Source organism: Sesamum indicum, linkage group LG2, assembly GCF_000512975.1.
Source record: "Sesamum indicum cultivar Zhongzhi No. 13 linkage group LG2, S_indicum_v1.0, whole genome shotgun sequence".
Lineage (NCBI taxonomy): Eukaryota > Viridiplantae > Streptophyta > Magnoliopsida > Lamiales > Pedaliaceae > Sesamum > Sesamum indicum.
In genome coordinates, this window is record NC_026146.1 from 13883482 (window position 1) to 13903486 (window position 20005).

The 20005-nt window shown below is 34.9% G+C and overlaps 1 protein-coding gene across 1 annotated transcript in view; it reads right to left on the reverse strand.

Moving 5' to 3' along the window:
• LOC105156101 (probable inactive ATP-dependent zinc metalloprotease FTSHI 5, chloroplastic) overlaps positions 1–20005 on the reverse strand; it is a gene marked incomplete in the record, with an annotated part of 28800 nt that overhangs the window by 576 nt on the left and 8219 nt on the right. The window contains 14 exon segments of the mRNA XM_011072145.2: positions 1–22; positions 855–935; positions 5956–6063; positions 6571–6630; positions 7511–7585; positions 7661–7846; positions 8546–8665; positions 10029–10211; positions 11722–11850; positions 13601–13802; positions 14323–14444; positions 15392–15565; positions 19059–19190; positions 19277–19366. Coding sequence (XP_011070447.2) covers positions 1–22; positions 855–935; positions 5956–6063; positions 6571–6630; positions 7511–7585; positions 7661–7846; positions 8546–8665; positions 10029–10211; positions 11722–11850; positions 13601–13802; positions 14323–14444; positions 15392–15565; positions 19059–19190; positions 19277–19366 — 1684 coding nt within the window.

The following is a 20005-nucleotide window of genomic DNA, read 5'->3' on the forward strand; positions in this document are numbered from 1 at the left end:
CCAGTGGGCTTTCAAAAGGGTGCTGCAAATAGAGAAAAGTTGCTTTGAATGGCTGACAAAGTCAGTACACCTCAATGAGCAGTAACAATTGTGTAAGAATTAGATGACTCCTAGTCACTCAGATTCCTAAATTAAGTGAATCAACATCAACCCAAACATGTCTATTGAGAAACTCGCTGTGTTCTGGTTGCACATGACAGTTTCACATTACAATATATGTCTCCAACACGTCATCTACTACCACATGATTCCCAAGTAAAGTGTGAGCCCAGCAAACCCTCCCCGACCGTAACCCCATAGCATGCAAGCCCCCCTTCAATTAACACAGATCCACAAGGTGGCATTGTCACAATTCAGCTTTACTACCAGCCTCCGATAGCAGTCATATATCTCATTTCAGTATTACCCACTAGAGAATGGGGAGGAGAAAATAGTAGGATTCAATTAATAGTTCGGAAATAGAGACATCACATACAATGACCTGAAAATCTTTTAAGATATTATGGATGGGAATGGTGGTACTCCAACTGCTAGTCCTCAGGGTTGAACTCAATGACAGCAGTATAGTTGTGTTTATGGTGGGTGGGGTGAGGAGTCAAGGTGAAGTCAGACTGGACTCTCAAAGATTCGTTGTAGTGCTAGGCACGGCACTTGCAGTTTCAGGGAAGCAGGAGACAATAAGACTTTAGCTGCGAATGGTGAAATGCAGTTGGCTTTTTGAATGAGGATTCAGGATTATACAATGATAAAACATCCTTTTGTTAGCTATATGGTTTCTATCCTTTTAGGAAAGTATAATATACCGAGCTTTTTCTGCTTTTTGCAATGGTTTGTAGGAGTTCCAACAACTATACCTCATCATAACCGGCACTTGAAAGGAAAAATGGCTCCTTCTCACGAATCCCACCATTCTCTGCGACAATTCTTTCTAAATCCTGCCACCAAATGAAAAATCAACAGAACTTGATCAAGTTAGCAAAATGAAAAGTATCCAATGCTTTATTGAAGACAAATTGGTATTAGGCATTCTCAAAAAGGATTCCAATCTTTAGGAAAATTTCTTGTAAAAGAATAAATTATTAGGCAAATGAAATGTCAAAATAAAACCAAATATGTTGTTCTTCAGCAGTAATTAAGAGAATCTTGATGATTATGATTAAAAGTAAATCAAACACAGTATCTCAGCACATCAAGGTACATGATTAACCAGTAATAGTATCTTAGCTAGTTATTGCTTAGTGAGCAAATATTTTTGGTAGTTTATTGGGTCTATGCTAACTAAGTGGAGAGATTCAATTGTATAATCACCAATGCCAAATTACACTAACAAGCTCCTCTAACCCAATGTTTTAAAACCCTAGCCATTGGTCGGACCGAAAAATTGATAGAATGTGGTCGAATTAATGATGTCATTATAAAAATTAAAATAAAAAAATGATTAAAAAAAAAATCAAAGATGTAAATGCAAGAATTGTCAAGTTACAGTAGGGATTAGAAATCCCAAAATTTGATGGTAAAATCAAAATGTTAGAGCTTTTTGGTCAAGATTAGAAAAAGAAAAATTGTTTAGATAACAAAAATAGTGAACTATATATTTACTATTAGAATTAAGCCATAACTAAATTACATTGGCAATAAATAGTTAGCATCCCCCCTTCTTAAGAAATATATAAGTTTTATTCTATTAATTACGAATTTAGTTAACAACTTAAGTAATTATAGGAGATAAATATAGTTAGATTATGAGTATAAGGAGTATGTTCATTTATTAAAGTGATAACTATGCCGCTCCCCGCCGAGATTTGGTATAATTACACGTAGAATCTCTTGTGATTTTGGAAATTAACCTAGCACCCCTAACATTTCTATCCAACAAATAGATCCGTCTAGTGAGCAAAATTCACGAATTTTGCTAACATCAACAAAAAAATTTGATGAAAAAATCATATCCCCAACTAACTTATTACAAGGCAAACAAATCTTTTATGTCTAAACTACCTTTTTAAGGTAAAGATGTACCTCCTCACATGCATTAGCGTGTGAAGAAGTATAAGGATAGTTTAGTGAAAAACGATTTGGTTGACTTGCAATAAGTTAATTGGGGATAAATATGAATTTTCATTCAACATTTTTTTCTCATATCATCACAGTCCAATTTTACTACCGAGTAACAATGATGATTGTCAAATACTTAAAGTCCATTAGTACATAGTAGTCAGTGGTGCATGGCGCACAATGGCGCCAAGGGCTCCTGGAGCCATGGCGCATGGCGCATGGCGCGGAGCGTGCCTTTTCAAAGGATGGCGCAAATATAAGAAATAATCTATATATTTATATAATTAGTATTATTTTGATTAGATTAATGTACAAGGAGTTAAATAAGACATATAAAACAACAAATTGAACATAACAAAACTTCATATAATTAAATCATCCCAAAAAAAAAACACTAAGAACAATTAAAGCACTCAAAGATTAATAAAATCACATCAATTTCAAAAATTCAATCGGCATAATTAGAGCTTGTACTGCTGTGCACGCCAAAAATTAACTTAGAAAATTAGGGTTTATTAACTTAGGGTTTATTAAGTTAATTTTTTTTTAGGGTTTATACTTAGGAAATTCCTTTTATATTTAGGAAATTAGGGTTTATTAACTTAATTTTTTTTTTTTAATTCATGGGCCTGGGCAGCCCAGCCAAAACGCAGGTCGCCCAGGCCCTTTTCTTGCATAGCGCACCTGGCATGCACCTGGGCAGCGCCGAAAAGGCGCCAAGGTGCGCGCTATGGCAGCTCCATTCTGAAGGCGTGCGCCATGGGCGCCGTATGGCGCGAGGGCTGCCCCTTTTGCGCCATGCGCCATTGACTACTATGCATTAGTAAGAGATTTAGTCATTTTTTATCTTTCATAAGCAATTTTAATTGAATAAAATTGGTAATTTTATTTGCAAATATCTATTGTTATTCCACATATTATTTGGTATATTTTCTAAAGTCTAACCTATTCTTATATATAAAATTATTGCTTATGTATTTACTGTTTTTTTAACTTTGAATTTTTTTAACATAATAACTATTTTATGGTTACTAAGTTGATCCCCCTAATATGTTGGTTTACTTAATTTGAAACTACAATTATATAATTGAAATCTAGTCCATAATTAATATCTTAGTCTGTTGTTATTTCAAAATCTTATTGTATGATGTTTTTGCGCAAGTTCTATAATTATGTTAATTATATTTTATTTTAATTGGTCAAATTATTATTCATTCTAGAGTTATATTTAGATAGTTTAGAGGAATTAGCATTGCTAAATAGTCTTTTCTTTTTTAATTAGGATTATGTTCTTGTATAATTAACTCTTATTTATTATTAAAAAAGAACTTCTACGTGAGGTACAAATATCTTTTCACAATAGGGACAAACACTATGAGATTCACACTTTCATATATAGTATAGCTATAACTTCAAATAATTGTTATAATTTCGCTAATGGTTTACTAGTATTTCTCTCAATCTTCATATGTAAGGTCACGAAGTTCAATCTCAAGTTGTCTCAATGTTTTGGGTTCACTTTATTTAGGACAGGGTGTGAGTTACCTCTTTTTGGACACACTCTTAACTAAACCAAGCCATGCTTAAACCAGTACCCCACTAGCAGGAGAACAAGCAATGTCAAATCTGACAAGAGCTTTCCTTGCACAGGCACAAACTACTATAGTAACCATCCATGTTCGCTTCACCAGTTCTGCTTACGCAATCACCAGCATTCCCTCTCAATGTGTGTGTGTATGAAAGTGCTCACCTATTATTCTCTGTTTCTTCTATTAAAATTTTTTACACTCCGGCATTCATGGAGTTGGGGTTCAATGACACTCAGAGAATACCAGATTATCCCTTGGCATACACATATACTTAAAATTGAAGGTTCGATGAGACACAACTCCAAGTAGGATTGCAGTTTCATTACCATAAGGATGGAATATTTGTATTTTGATAATTGTTGATGACATAATGTGAATTGGATGTAACTTTTGAAATCTAAGATGCAATCAGATGCAACACTGAAATTTGGATCTTTTTCGAATACGGTATCTAGCACATCTATCATTACATTTATTAGTAACTTGTACACAATGCACCGAATAATTAAACTTAATTCCATTAATTTTTAAAAATATGTATCGTCAACAAAAATGGTTGTAACGTTTGCAACCCGCACAGAAATTTTGAGCCTTGCCAAAACAACAAGAAAAGATAAAGACTATTTGATAATTACAAATTACTTGCTACTTAATTTAATTCTTTAAGATTCTCTTTGTATCTTGGTAAATGTCTTTAGGAACACAATCTGCGTCATATTGGCGAATCAAATTGTGTTATTAATCTCTATATTAAATGCATATAAACATGTTTTCTTTGTTTTAATTATTTTCCAAAAAGAGACTATCACTTACACTTCTTCTCCAATCTGTGATTGTGAACTTGCTTGAGAGTAACTACTCCTTTCCTATATTTTCAATTCTCTTTTTATACTTTTTCATATTTATTATAGAATGATTAATCAAAACATGTAAATCTTATTTATAATTTTAATTTAAAGAGAAATATATTATTCTTTTATGCTAGTTAAGGGTGTCATTTTGTCTTTTTGTTAAAAATGTCATTTTTTAAATTCTGAAAATGCGGGAAATCCAGTAAAGAGATTGTTAATTCTTAACATATTGAGCATAAATATAGTGTTACTTGACATGTCCAGTGACAGTTTCCGTTTGATAGGTACAAAATTGTAATTAATTTAAGTCCACATAGTTTTTTAAATTTATTGTTTTAGTAGTACAAAAAATTAGAAAATAGCTGCATGACTAAAGTACATCAAAACTTGATTTAGTAACTCACAAAACCAAGATTAACATGCCTTTTAATATCTAATTTTAACATTTGATAAGCAAGACTAAGTAAAACATGCAGATATTCAAACTCAATAAGATCAATAATAATGATAATATTATGCAGAAAAGATTATTGATCCTCGAACTTAATTTAGACTCTAACTCAATTAAGATTTGTTTTCGATAGGCTAGCGACTGATTAGATGAAATCTCCTCCTTTTCGTCAAAAATCAATCACTTTTCTACTATTAAGATCCAAAGCTTTTTGGACAGATATATTATTATTCGAAAAGGAGAACTTTTAGCCAGTATACTTATTTCATTTCAAAAATATATAATCTATATTTCAAGAAGAAAATTTATATCATAAACAAATGACTCGTCATGCAGGTTGAAAAAGCCTGTGATATGTAAGCTAAGCTAAAATGTTCCACTTATTTCTTCTATCTGCGCAAACAACAATGCAAAAGTGTGCTAGAGTCCTTTACAAATAGCTACTCTTCGTATCTATCCAAGGAACTGGTCTGTCTTAATTTAGAATGTAGTTGCAAAATGCACAGCATATTACTAATAGAGCTATCATATCAAGCATTAGTTTCTTTCTATAATCTTGTGCATTTCAAATCCCTCCCTTGAGCACATTTTACCAAATTTAACAACTAACCACTGATAATTGAATTAGAATACTACAATTTTTCTGATTGTATGGCGGTGACAACTCAGGCAAAAGTCGAAAATAGTCCCGACCTCATAAACATGCCTCATCATCATAAAGGAGAGGACTAATGCCAGATATATATAAACTTGTGTAACTAAATACGAGGCAGGTCCCGTTTTCAAGTGGAGCAAGGCAGGTGAGTGAATCAGAAATGCAGTTGAATCCTCTTATATTAATAGAACTCAGAAAAGAAAATGAATATGGCAAAACTACTTAGCCTAAAACAAAATGAGTACGGAAAAACTGGTTAGCCAGTAGATAAGTAAACTTAGAGATGAGCATACGTATTTAAGCAAATGCTGCTAGAAGGATAAGGTTATTGAGTATTGAGATTGAGATACATACCTTTCCTGTCAAAATTTCATACTCAAGCAGTTCCTCGACAATTCTCTCCAGGGCTAGATAGTTTTTCTGAAGCAGCATTCTTGCCTTATCATATGCCAAGTTATAAATCTGCAGATATTCAATTAAATCATTCAGAAGGGTACCTTCAGACTTCTGGATTCAGCTGGTAGCTTCTAAAAGCAGATTCATAAGGAAACAAAACAATCAACATAAATGAATTAGGACACCGCAATTAGCAACCCATGTTTGATATCAATATTACTTATCCACATTTCCAATGCACCCACCACTTTAGACTCCATGCTCTAAAATGTAGTACAGCATATTACATGATTTTCGCTTCACCTTATCATTTCTCTATAGTGGAGGTAACTTTCTAAAAATTGTTAGTCTCTTCTGGTAATGAAATTCATTATTGAAACACCAAACACATGAAGTTCGACGGAACCATGAGATAATGGGAGAACCTTTCATTTTCATATTAGGGGAGGGGATGGTAAGAGGAGAAATATGCATGTAAATAACCAAAAAGAATAATGGGCAAATTGTTTGAGCTTTTCATGTGGGATATTAAGAGCACATAGAATCATAAGTAATGATGGAAAAGCAACATACTCTTTCTACTTTAGCAGCCATCTCATACTCAAAGTTGTCCCCCATACTCAAAGCTGTCACCTGGCCAAATAACGAACAATAAATATGCATATGAGTGTGACTAGGAAGCATATAAAGCTGACAAACATATTCCAGATGATATTCAAGGTTGGCAAATGTTTCGTGCAAAAGAAATTAATTTAACATGTATACAGCATTTAAAATAAAATAAGCATGTGTTTAGATAAATGATGTCATTCTTTGTTATGCCAGTTTCTTCCCAGCCCACACGTTGTAAAGCATTTGTTGGCCGCTTGCACCAACCCATCCTGGGATGGTCAACTAAGGTGAAACAGTAGTATGACTCTATTTCTCTAAAATGATGATTTCTGCACTCAGAAAAACCCTAAAAGGATTTTCCAATGAAATAATATTTTTCTGGAATTAACTGAAATTCTTTCGCTCCTACCAATCATCATTGTGTAATGGTATTATACAGATCTCACAAAACTAAGAAAATATACTCTCCAACCAGACTCTAAAATGACAACAACTGATGATAAACCAGAAGGGAGGATTAAATAACACCCATTATTTTTGTAAGGAAAACACAAAGGTCTCAGTAGATTACTGACACTACATCCTAGGGCTAGGGTTGAAATAACAAAGAGAAAAGCAAAATTGATACTTGTTGACATCATTCTTGCAGATGTGTACCATGCTTGAAATGTAACTGCGAGAAAGGCAGACAGTCTATGCTGCTTCAGAAAGATGAACAAACACAGCAGTGGAAATGAGGAGGAGGAAAATCCTGTTTGCGTTGTTAGGTCATTAATATATCAGATGACTTAATTTGAAAGGCAACCATAAGGGTAGGCTCATGTACAAAAAATCAAAGTTCCATGTCAATGCCTTTTAACAAGAACTGAAATATTCTCATAAATAACTTAAAGATGAATACCGCATTTCCATGGTGATAAATTGTTGGACTATCATCAGGACCCCACCCATACTGAACAACCATCCTAGTAGCTATCTGCATTAGGGACCAATTAAAGTAAGACGATGCTACCAAACAGGGTACAAAATAACAGTTTAATACAGCTGCAACCTCCTGTGCTTCCTTCAACTCTGAGGAAGAAAGAATATTTTCTTCTCCAAATGGAAGCAGAAGCTGAGAGGCAACGTAAGAGCCAAAGCAGAACACAAGCTTCTTTTCAAGATAAGCTCTGGTCTCAACATTGCCATTCACAGTAGCTCCATTCCTGGTTTTGGTAATCTTGGTGCATCCAATTCCCTGCAAAGAGGAGAAATGAATTCCCATGATATTTGTTGCAGAAGCAGTTTAGTTAGTTTATCAATTTAAAAATTTCCAATATCATTAACTTACTAGAAAAGTTATCCTTAACCAAGTATAGAATGATGGAAAATACAGATTTCTGAGAGTGAACTTGATAGAACATGAAAATAGAAACTCTGAATATGAAGATTTCTATCTGAAACAGTTATATACCCCACTGTCGTGGCTGAGAATGCACAAAGGCACATGGGGAAAGTTTTACTAATCCAGAAATCCAGGATTTCTCAGCATCAGTAGCTCTAAAAAGGCAAATCACCTCACTACTTGGTTCCACATGGCAGACCTAAAATCCATACGATAGGTCCCATAAGCAAGTGCATAACAATGCACCAGAACTCATCTATAAGCAATTGTGTCAAGCACCATCAAGCCTATAGGATTGCTCTTTTAGAAAAAGTAAGGAGAAGCTACTAAAGATGCAAACCTTATAACTTCAGAAACATTTCGAAAGGATGGCCTACTCAAATACCCTGCATGAGTGGTACTAAAATTTTATGACAACTACCATCAAGTTACACAAGTATTCTGTAGTTGCAGAACTTATCCTCAGAAGCAAAGAGGATGATTAATTCGTAATGGTGATAATACTGAATATCAGAAGCATACCAAGTTAAAAGATGAAATCAGAAAATATACCTCCCAAGATGAAGATTCAAGCCATAGATTATCAACAACATCAAAATTTGGTAATAGAAGAGCCATAAGACCACGACCAGCAGCCCAGACAGCATGAGGAAGCTTTGTTTCCCTAGTCCACTACAAAAAATCAAATTAAGAGTTAGTGCCGTATAGTTTGAGATAAAAAAACAAAAAACAAAAAATAAAAAAGATAGCTAATATAATCATGGAAGTGCCCATCCACCACAATGATCCTTGACTTAAATCTAACATTGTCTGTAAAGGACAATGATCCTTGACTTAAAACTAATGAAGACAGAACATGGGAATTCATGCAGACTGGGACTTTTTCTATTTACTTGAAATGCATGTCAACAGGAGACTCCTTGTTCGAGTTCTGTAAAGGATTGACTTTCCCCATGCAAAGAAAGATGTATTTACTTTAAGTCTATCACTCACAGAATTCGAACAAGGAGTCTGTTGCCCATCAGCAATACAAGTAAACAGGATCAATACCAAGAACTCCTTCAGCGGTCCCTGACAAGCCATTGTGGCAACCAAAAGCCTCAACCAATTTTCAGCAAGAAGTTCAATCTAGAACTTATGATCTCCTTCATGGACATGATACTTCTTATCTGGCTCCTACCTTTTTTCATAATCAAACTCATCTTCTAATTTTTTGCTATCTAAGATAATTGTCTGTCTCATAAACAAGGAAAATTGAAAAAGATGATGCAATTTCAGCAATATGGGACCTAAATGGTCACATAATTTACACCTTGTAACAGATTTTTTAGCAAAGTCACGCGGTGGTGAACTCTAAACTTATCCCCGATTCACAAATGAGTGGAAGGAACATATAGCATAGCATTTTCTTGAATTATTTAATCACTTTTTCCAACTAGCAAATTTTTTCCCAATCCATGTAATCAACAAAGGAGTACAGACAGTGTCTCTTCTGAACTGACAAATCCCAATTGCTGAGTAATAGTAGTTCTCTTATTTTAGCAATTTCTCCAACTGATTCATTCAAAACAATGTCTTCAAAAGTAGAATCAGTTAGTGGACTCTAATGGAAACTTCTGATGATGAAGTTTCTTCTCTTCAAGTTTTTCTACAATGGAAGTTAACCATATGCTGGAATTCAATGAGTAATGAAACCAAGCAAAAGGATTTCAATAGATCTATAAAATGCTTATAATATTTATTCTTGTATCAGAATAATTGCAGCTTCACACATCATCTGAAGTCCACAAACCTTTAATTTTGCACAGGAGACAGAGGATTACGGGTCAACATATGTTTTTTTGGCAAAAGATACTGCATTATATTGGAATAATTAAACGGGTATGCTTGCATTTACCCAATCAGTAAAATGGAAATGATTTTGCACTCAGACTATGAGGAACTGAACAGTGTAAAATATCCTGAATTAGATGACTTTTCTTTGCAAATGTATGGAGCTCTTTAGACAATAAACCTAGTCAGCAAGGTAACTTACATCAAGAGGCGGACTCAGCAGTTCTATGCCATTGCTTATTTGACCATATGGTTCCATCAGGTCAACTACGTTCTGCAAATCCTCTTTTGTCAATGTTAGGCCTAGATGATTGACCAGCATCTTGCTTATTTTCTTTGAAACTTTGGTTTTCCTCACCCATTTAGGGACTACGGCACTAAAAGTCTGCACAACAACAATATAGATTCAAAATACATGGATAGGAACTAATAATTTCAGCTCTCATGCCAGTACTGGAAAAGATAGCAGGAGTCACATGCACAAGAGTTCAGAATTCTTTTAAAAATGGTCAGTCACTATGTAAAGTAAGGACTGATAATATTTTAAACTAAAACGATTTTCATTTGACAAATACTCTCAGCATCACGTCATGTATAAGTTTGTCTTGTTCAAGCAATTCACAGTGATGATACATTAATAAGTCTTTGTAAATTGTGACAAGCAAATATTATTTTTCAAAAAATGACATGCGCGGAGATGTAAAAAAGTACTCTTACAAACCTTTTCCATGATGATAGTTTCTTTATACTAAGCATAAACAACGAACTACAGAGACAACATCACAGATCATAGGCAACAGAAATTGAACTTCTCGACAATATGTTGATGATTTCTCAAACAAACATAAGTTTAATATAGTGAGACATTGGTTGCAAATCTGGATAAAATTTCACTTAGTAGCCACATAAAAACAGCATGAATCATGATAACATTGTAATAACACTATGTTGTAACATCAAAGGCATTGATGTAAACTGTAAATGTATATAATAATGTTTCTCAAACAAACATAATTCCACACGTCGGTTGTATCACTGCAAATACAAGTACATTTTAATGATAAGAAAAAGAGCAAGAGCAAAAGCAACTATATCAACAAGAATGGTAAGAAGACGAGAGTGAACTCTAAGAATTGCATCAAGTCAAGCATAGTTGCTAATAGCGCACGGCGTGCCATAGCGCAAGGGTCCCCTAGAGCGATGGCGAACAGGCGGCCCGGAGCGTGCCATTTAAAGCTCGGCCCACATGTACAGAAATAAATTATATATTTCACACATCACTATATATTCACATCAATAATACACAAATAATTAAATATAACCATCATAGAAATTTGCAAAATAACAAGTCCTAGGAAAAAACAATAACATGCAAGATGATTAAACAAATCCTACATATTATAAAATCAAAACAAACATAAAACATCCATCAATCAAAATCCAAATAATCCCCAATCTCATCATCATCATTCTTTTTATTCTCTCTGCTGCGTTTTTTCTCCCTTCTCTCTCTTTTGCAAGTTGCAACGTGAAGCCCTAATTTTCAGCCCTTATTTTGTCTAAGTTTTTATTGATTTTCTTGTTTTGTTTTTAAAAATAATAGCAGAATCAAAGGCTGGGCTAAAAAGCCTAGCCTTTATTTGCACTAAGCCCAGTGTTTGAACCAGCCCAAAAGGGCTGGGGCTTAAGATGGCACACCTCTGCGCCACTCGTAATACTGAGCATGGCGAGCCATTAACAAGTATGGTCAAGGAGCTAGAAATTGTAATCATATGCAAATGCTCTATATAAAATCATGGGCATTTGCAAAATCATGATGCATTTGCAAAACAATAATAGACTCTATCAGCCTATTGTCTGGATTATAACACAAGGATGAGGGCAATAGTTCTTACAGCAAACCAACTGCAGTAGCTCATAAGTTCATCTGTGTCAACAAACTTTCTTCTGAAGGCACTACCTTCCAAAGACAAGGGGACATATTTCAATTCTATAGCACGAAGAAGGGCCGTCTTTTCAGCAACCTGCATGTTTAGATATAACAAGATGATTTTGATCAGCTGGACTCCACTAATTACTGTTCGAAAAATATAAACTTCTAGTGCGCCAATCACTGATTAAGTAAACAGTTCAATTGTTCTGGGTGATGCACAAATACAATATTACAATGTTCTCTGAGAGACAACAACAGATTAATAGGTAGCATCATAGAGCTTACAGCATCAATATGCAACAATAACATGCCAATAAAATTATTCTCCAGTTATAGAAGTAAAGCAGATGAAGCCAGATATGCAATTTAGTAGCCTCCTTGCAAAATTTAACTATAGACAAGTTCAAAATGAAAATACAAGTTTAGCTAGATACGGTGTAACTTACTTAAGTATAAGTTGATTTCACTTCAAGCACTTTTAGGCATTATAAGATTTATTTGGTAATATTGACTAGTTCAACCAACAACAGTATTATTAGCTCTTAAAAGAAAAATGACAAGAAGAAATGAATGCAAAATTTGCTCCACAAAACAAGTTCAAGCACAATCCATCTCCATGGAGGTCTGAACCCAAAATGAATCATTTGGAACGTTTCCAATGGATAACATCACTATTAGCGGTTTGGTACAGATATAAAATGAATACAAATAAAAGGCAGTTTGATACAAAACTGGTTCAATTATAATCCACCTCCAAGTATGCTTGACTCTAAAGTAAATCATCTGGAACCTGTTGTGTGGGAGCAACAGGTCCGCCAATAATGGGTCCATGATTGCTAATACTTGCTCTTTTTAAAGAGTTGCAACATCTCTAGGTATGAAAAGATAAAAAGTGCTCTGGCCGGGATAAGGCTAATTTCTCAATTAGCTCATACATGGGAGCAAATCGAGATCTATCAATCAGAGGAACAAAAATCTATTCAAGAAGTCAAATGAATTAGATGCTTTTCAAATTGGAGAATGAGCACTTTTTCTTCAGAATATCAAGATACCCCACTCAAACACACACTCACACACACACACAAAAAAAGGAAGAAAAAGACAAACCAAAAACTGCAAAAACCAATAACAGTTCCTGTCATAATCTCATGATTGTCAATAGAAGCAGAATACAATAACATCATCACGTCATCAAATAAAAACAACTAAGACATACACCACGCTTATAATCTAAACTCTTCCAGAAATCAATTAAAACCTGAAAATAATTTAAAAGAAAAAAGTAAAAAATTAATGAAAGAGACAAGAAAAACTAGTGTCGTATAATCAACTATGATCACAGAAGTCGAATAATACATTTTAACTACCATCTATAACAAGATCCACCTTCAGTTTTTCCCCAGGCTGGGTCTGTGTATTGAATTTCTATATAACGCTGATGTACTTATTGAACCACATCACCAACGGTTGAGCATTACAGCAAATATCGAGCTATGCTAATAGAAGCAGAGTTCACTAGCTCCAACGCACAGGAGGAGTAAGTCAATTTAATTCATTAGGGTTGATGAGAGAACAGTGAAAACTAAACCAAGCAAGAAAGACCAGGAAAGTTGCCTACAATGAGAAAAGATGACAAATGCCTCAGTAAGTTTTTTTCCCATATTCAGACCCTCCCCAAGTCTCACCTGTTTCAATATTGTTTTCCTTCGGAGCAAATATATAAAATATATACCACTGCTATCAATATAGCAAAAACCACTAAAAGTAGGTTTACTTTATTACACACCAAACGTAAAGACAAAAGGAAAGGGCCACAAATTGACCCGAAGTAACTTTAATACCTTTCTCCAATCGACAAAGTCAATGAGATCCTCATCCATTGTTTCTTTTGCAGCAATACGTAGTATTTTCTCTCTTTCTGCTTGAGTTGGTTGCTGAAGTTGAAATATTCTATCCATTCTACCAGGACGCCGCAAAGCCTCGTCAATTTGTTTAAGACTTCGAGTAGTAGCCATCAAAACCACCCCATCTTGTTTCTCAAACCTAGAAAGATAGAGCAAATTCATAACAGGAAGAACAGAGTCATATCTCAACAGAAATTTCAAAATGATTTATGTGTCCTGAAGCCCTTCTCCACTTCTCCATACAGGTAAAATAATTCTACCAGGATTTAAGCAATTGCCTACTGTATTATTCCATAGTTTAACAATCCAAAAAGGCACAGAAAAGAACAACCTTGAGGCAGCCTGAGAAGCCTATACATGGATGCCCCAGCACCTTAAGAAGAATCTACTGTATCAATCATCCATCATAAAATCTAATAACGTAATCAACTAAAGCAATTTACAGATATGTTTGCTTGGGGGGAGATTACAAAAATATAGCTTTTTAAAACAAATAAATATACAAATCAAAGTTCTTTGCAAGACAATATGAGAAGAAGTAGGGAATCATAGCACACAAATCAACAGATCAGTTATGCCAAATACATCCAAGACCTTAGAATGATGCAAGGCAGCATTGTTATAATGCATTTCAGAACTAAGAAAACGAAAAGATTTACCCGTCAAGCTCCACAAGAAGTTGATTGATGAAAGCCTCATGATCCTGCTTTTTGGTGTGGATGAACTTGCCACGGACACCAGCAAAGAGCTCAAAATCTTCAACTAAAATAATGACAGGAGCCTAGATAAATGACAATGCATTAGCAGATTAAGTCTCAAATACATACTCGAGGAAGGAAAAAAATCAAACAGGCATGAGAACTCGTTGGCAATGTCTGAAAAGAAACTGGGAAAAAAAAAAAGAGGAGAAAACATCAGACTGGCATAAGAGCTTTCATGTAAATTAATAACTAACAAGCAGGCAGTGTGGATAATTGAGTAAATAGTAAAATAAGCCCTTTTTCCCTATAAGGTGATTGGCCCATATTCTCTTTCCTAGTAATAAGCAGGGTTTTTCGAGCATGACTGGCTTCCTTTATTCAGAACGAATTTAGTTCATCTCTTACAAGTCCCATAATCACATTCCTCAGAAATAATTCCACTAAGTGTAACTCATTTCTAGAAGTGTCCTTTAGATACATGAACAAGAACAGATGTCGGAAAAGCAAAACTTCCAATGAATTGGATCAGTTGGCAGAAAATACTGGATGTCTGACCCGACCATGTTTATTTACCAATGAACAAGAATGAGGAGGAAAAACAAACAAATGCCGAGCACAAGAATATCTGGGCAGTATAAAAAAGTTTTGTTTTGCCCCAAGTAAAAAAATGTACTGTCCTATCAATCCGTCGTTGACTTCACGATCTTGGCAGAAACTCATTAGTAGAAACATGTCATGTAAAGTTAAAATAGACAACTAAGTAGACAAGATAGTGAAAGAACAAAAGAAAGATTAGTGCCAATCACCAGATAAATATCATCAAATTTACTAAACCAGATTAAACTTCTATCATCGACAGCCTCAAGTTTCCAGCTTAAGATCAGAAAATGTCAGTTAACACAATAGAGAGGCTTATGAACCTCCAGCTAATTCAGGACAGTTAAGTTTTCTCACAAACCTTGCTGTGATAAATCTGTAGACAACTTAAATAAGAGCATAAATAAAAGAATATGAATAAAGAAGCAACCAGATCCCGTGCTGTTTGAAATAGTTCTCTAACATTTGATGCACTTTGGCCCACCCAAAGACCAGCTTCCAGCTGTTGGGCTTTGACCTCAACCACAGGAACCCTTGCTTCTGCTGCTATAGCTAGTGCTAGGGATGTTTTACCTGTTCCTCTCTCACCAACAATGAGAACACCCTGTGATGCACAAGTGAAAAATTCATAGGCAAGGCAATGGAAAAGCATAAGCATTTTAGAGCATAATATCATAAAATCAATAGACACTAAAATGTCACCAATCAAGTTTGGCATGGCTATTAATTACAATAGAAAGGGCACTAGAACAATGATTATGACGGGTACTGCAACAGAAAAAAATTACAAAAAAGTGAGGTTATTGGTGAATGATCTTAGGTAAGTTTATGGATACATAAGAGATGCAGAACCAGAGGTCAAGTCTGCGCCCATCTCGGAGACGCATTTCTATGCCTAAATCGGCTACTTTATAATTAAGATCTAAAAATTTTATTTTGACTGGATCCTTTTCTTTTAGGGCCATCCTTGCAGGATTGGTCAGATTGACGAAGTAAAGATAGCTTCTTGTGACACCTTTCATGTCGATCACCATAAGGGGGTACGTCAGCAATGGTATATCTTTGATGATATTATCATATATGGTACTGCAGTAACTGCACCACTAAATTAGGCAGAGGAATCTGATCAAAACAATTCACCATAACCTCTCAGTTATCAAGCTCTCTCCACAACCTTCTTTTCCATCTTTTTCTATCCCAGGCAAGCCTACATCAAAACTTGCTACCAATGCACTCATTTAACAAGAGAAAGCAATAGAAGGAGTCAGCATTAATCTTGAATTTGAGAAACCTCCATCAGCTGCAGACAATCAACTAACTCCATCAATACGTTCAAATTGATTATGGTGCTACCTATCACAGTTATTTACTAGAAATTCAGGGGCCATTTAATAAGGTTTTAGATTTCAATGCTTTCAGAATTTCAACTAGGTTTTTTTCATAATTTCTGGTTATGGACCTATTTTGCTTTCCAACTCCAGATAGCCATAACTTACAATACAGAAGATAATCGTTTATTCATTTTAATGCAAGCAACATCATGCTGGCTTTATTGCATTGCCCATTCATAGGTGATCAAAATATAACCGATCAAAAACAGTGGCACCTAGAAATCTAGTTATGAGAGAAAAGGGAGGAATGGGTTGGATAGGAATGATAGATGGGAGGGAGAGAAGAAGACCAATGACAAATTGGTTAGAGACTAGAATTGAAATGATCAACATGGGCCCATGGAAGTTGGTGATCGTTTGAAGGAGAGCCAAAATGACTGTAGTATGGCTTGAGATAAATTCATTCCTATCTTGTTGCATACACATCGGTCATCTTGTCAAGCACGAAAACTGAAAGACCAAAAAGTTCTGCCACATCCAACACATTCCGACCTCATGTATTTTAGAAAGTATATAACTAACAAAACTAAGAAAATAATAACAAATTCACAAAGTATCTTCAAAAAACAATGCAACCTCATCTAAAATCTTCCTTTCTATAGATCTCTTAGGCAAGTCTTCTTTTCTTTTCTTTTCTTTACTAGAGTTCAGTCTAGAGTCTACAAATCACACTAGTGGAGTTTCAATACCTGGCGAATCTTTCTTTATATGTGGACGGTCATGTTGGAGCTATATCATGTCCTAAAATTTTTAAGGCATGCCATACAGACCTATTATGTCGTTTCCAACTTTCCATAACTGTGCGTCAAAGGAAATAGGGTGGGAAAATAGCAGCAAGTATAGTGGGCTAAAAGACAAGGGAGAAAGAAATAGTTTTTCAAGGGAAGTAATGTGTGAAGGCAATGACACAAGTAAATTCATGGAGGATTGTCTTCTTTTGAACTCTTACAATAGCCATTTCTCAGTTCTTGTTAAAAAGAAAAAAGAAAAAAAGCCATTTCTAAGTTGAGACTTGAAAGAATCAATGAGGATTCTAGGCCTTGGTTAGAAATGAATCTCGTACTAACAAAGACTCAGAAGATATTTTGCATTGCTAACTCAGAAGATGGGAGATGCCCAGTAAGGTCATTCAATTCTAGGTGATTCTATAATTAAACAGGTATTTCAAACCTAATTATGCATAACCTTCTATGGCAACAACTTCATCTGCCTTGGTTATTTCTACATCAGTCAATTTTTTGTTTCAGAGGCCTAAAAACATTTTCAGGTTTCATTATTTCTATTTACATTTAACTGAAAATAAGAGCACATAAATTTAGAACTCATACTTGAATGAAAACCTTTTCTTTTATGGTAAAAGTAATTTGATGATTTATATTGTTCCAGAAAATTGTCTCTGGAGAGAAATCACAGTCAGCAGACAGGTCTTCTAGTTTAAGAATTGGGAGTCAATGAATTTCAACTGGAATACTTTTTGCTATGCAAGGAGGGGAGAAGAAAATTCCCTTCTGATATTAAAGATGAGTTTCTTAAGCAAGAAAAAGGAATTACAGTCACATAAAGTTGCTTGCCAATCTCCTTTTTAATTCCACACCAGATGCCTGAGTAGACATAAAAACTTGCACCAAAGAGATGCAAAGCGCATAACTATTAGTTAGTATCTTTACTTCCTTGAACCCATATAAATTGCATGAAGAAGATCCATTTGTCAAAGATGAAACTCCGATAATATCTTTTAATAACTTAAAATCTCTCCCAAAATGCTCCAAAACTGGATAATGCAAAACAGGATGATAACGAGTCTTCCATAATTATTAGCCATGAAACACCAATATGAGCAAAGTGAATTATAAGGTTCATTTGTGACAAATCAAGGTTCTCAACCTCCCATGAACTAGTGATCAAATGAAAGCATTAATCTTGGCTGCATCTTTGCTTTCCAAATGGGTCTGGGAGAGATTGCAGGACAGGGAGTAAGAAACATGACAAAAGAAAAAGCCAAAAAGTGTTCCTGCAGGATAGTTCAGACTATATATTCTTTTTTGTAAAGAAACATTACTAGCTTCCATATTCACGTCCTTAAAGAAATGAAACTTCCAAGAAATCAGAAGTGCCTGTACTAAATGACATGTTGGATCTTCATAGACAAAAGAAAGACAAATAAAGTCATGCAAGAATGTGGTCTACCATCTAGCAAATAACCTCCCAAAAGCCAATCTTGGCTCCATTACCTAAGTTGTACATAATCAAAGGAGAAAGGGTAGAACACATCTGAGAAACAAAATTTAAAGGATTGGAATAGGAGGCACTTGAGCGAGCCATGACATCCCAACCACTCAGAAGTGCCTACTTCTCAGCCTGCTCAAAAGAGCAAGAAAAAGGGTTGACTGTATATAACCAGACAACATTTACAATCTCAATAAGGTCCCATATTCAGAGTTGTAGATGTCTAACTGCATGCTTTTGTGCAAGACAAACAGAAACACATAAGAGGAGAAAATTCTCAGCCATGCTGAAAAATGCAAGGAACAAGAAAATAATACATCATCCAGATGTGCATTATCACATCCTGAAGGGTAATGTTATAATAATTATCTGGAGAATACTAGTTATTCCACACAAATAAGAGAATCTAGCATTTAACATATACTCCATTAACAACAGAACAGAAGCCACATTTGGATCATAGATGATGAAAATTAATACCCGTGGTGCACGAGCTCCCATTTCTTGAAATGCATTAGGGTTTTGTAGAAATGCCACAACTTCATTAATTTCTTCTCTCATAGATTCAACACTTGCAAAATCTTTCAACCGGATAGGTGGATTTTTTATTCTCTGCGAGCAGTAATAAAAGAATTGGTTTCAGAAAAAGTTTCATAACAGTCTGAAATTGAGGAGATAATCAAGCATAGAGTTGGAACCTTCATGTGCTCAAAAGCAGTGCTTATCGGATCAACACCATCCTTCTTCCGACGCTTTATTTTCTTCTTCCTATATCTTAAATAAGCTTTCTGCAAGGTAGCATAAACAGTAATATTACACATAATCAGCAATGAGACACTAATTTTACCCAAAAAGTAAATGCACTAAGGTTTCTCAGTAGACAACTGCTGAGAAAATAAATGTTTACACCAAATAAATGAAGGTTTGTCCATAGCCAATACAGAAATTATATTTAGTAGACTAGCAGTTGGGTCACAGTGTCATTGTCTTCTCCTTCTCAGCCATGTTTACTAACTATGATAGGATGAAAGGGTGATAGATAAATGTGGAATTCAAATAGGGATTTGTTATTTAAGATGATAAAAACCATGATTAGAAATTGATAAAATAATCCCACATTTATCTAAATGGATTAAAACTATGATTGTTAGGCATTTTACCAAAATGCCCAAATATAAGACCAAAAAAAAGAAGCACGGATCCAATTTTCGCACATGGGCTTGGGCAGATTATAATCTCCCCCAAAATGGGCTGAATTATAGTCCGTCTTTTTTCCAGATTTGTAGACTACAATAGCGGACCTTAGGTAAAAATTCTGGGCAGGGTGGAGGGGTTGGGCAAGATATGATGTAAACTTAGCCCTTTAATTCTTCTGTTGATTCAGCCAAGTGCACTTGCAGGAGAGATATGCAATTCTACTTGATTTA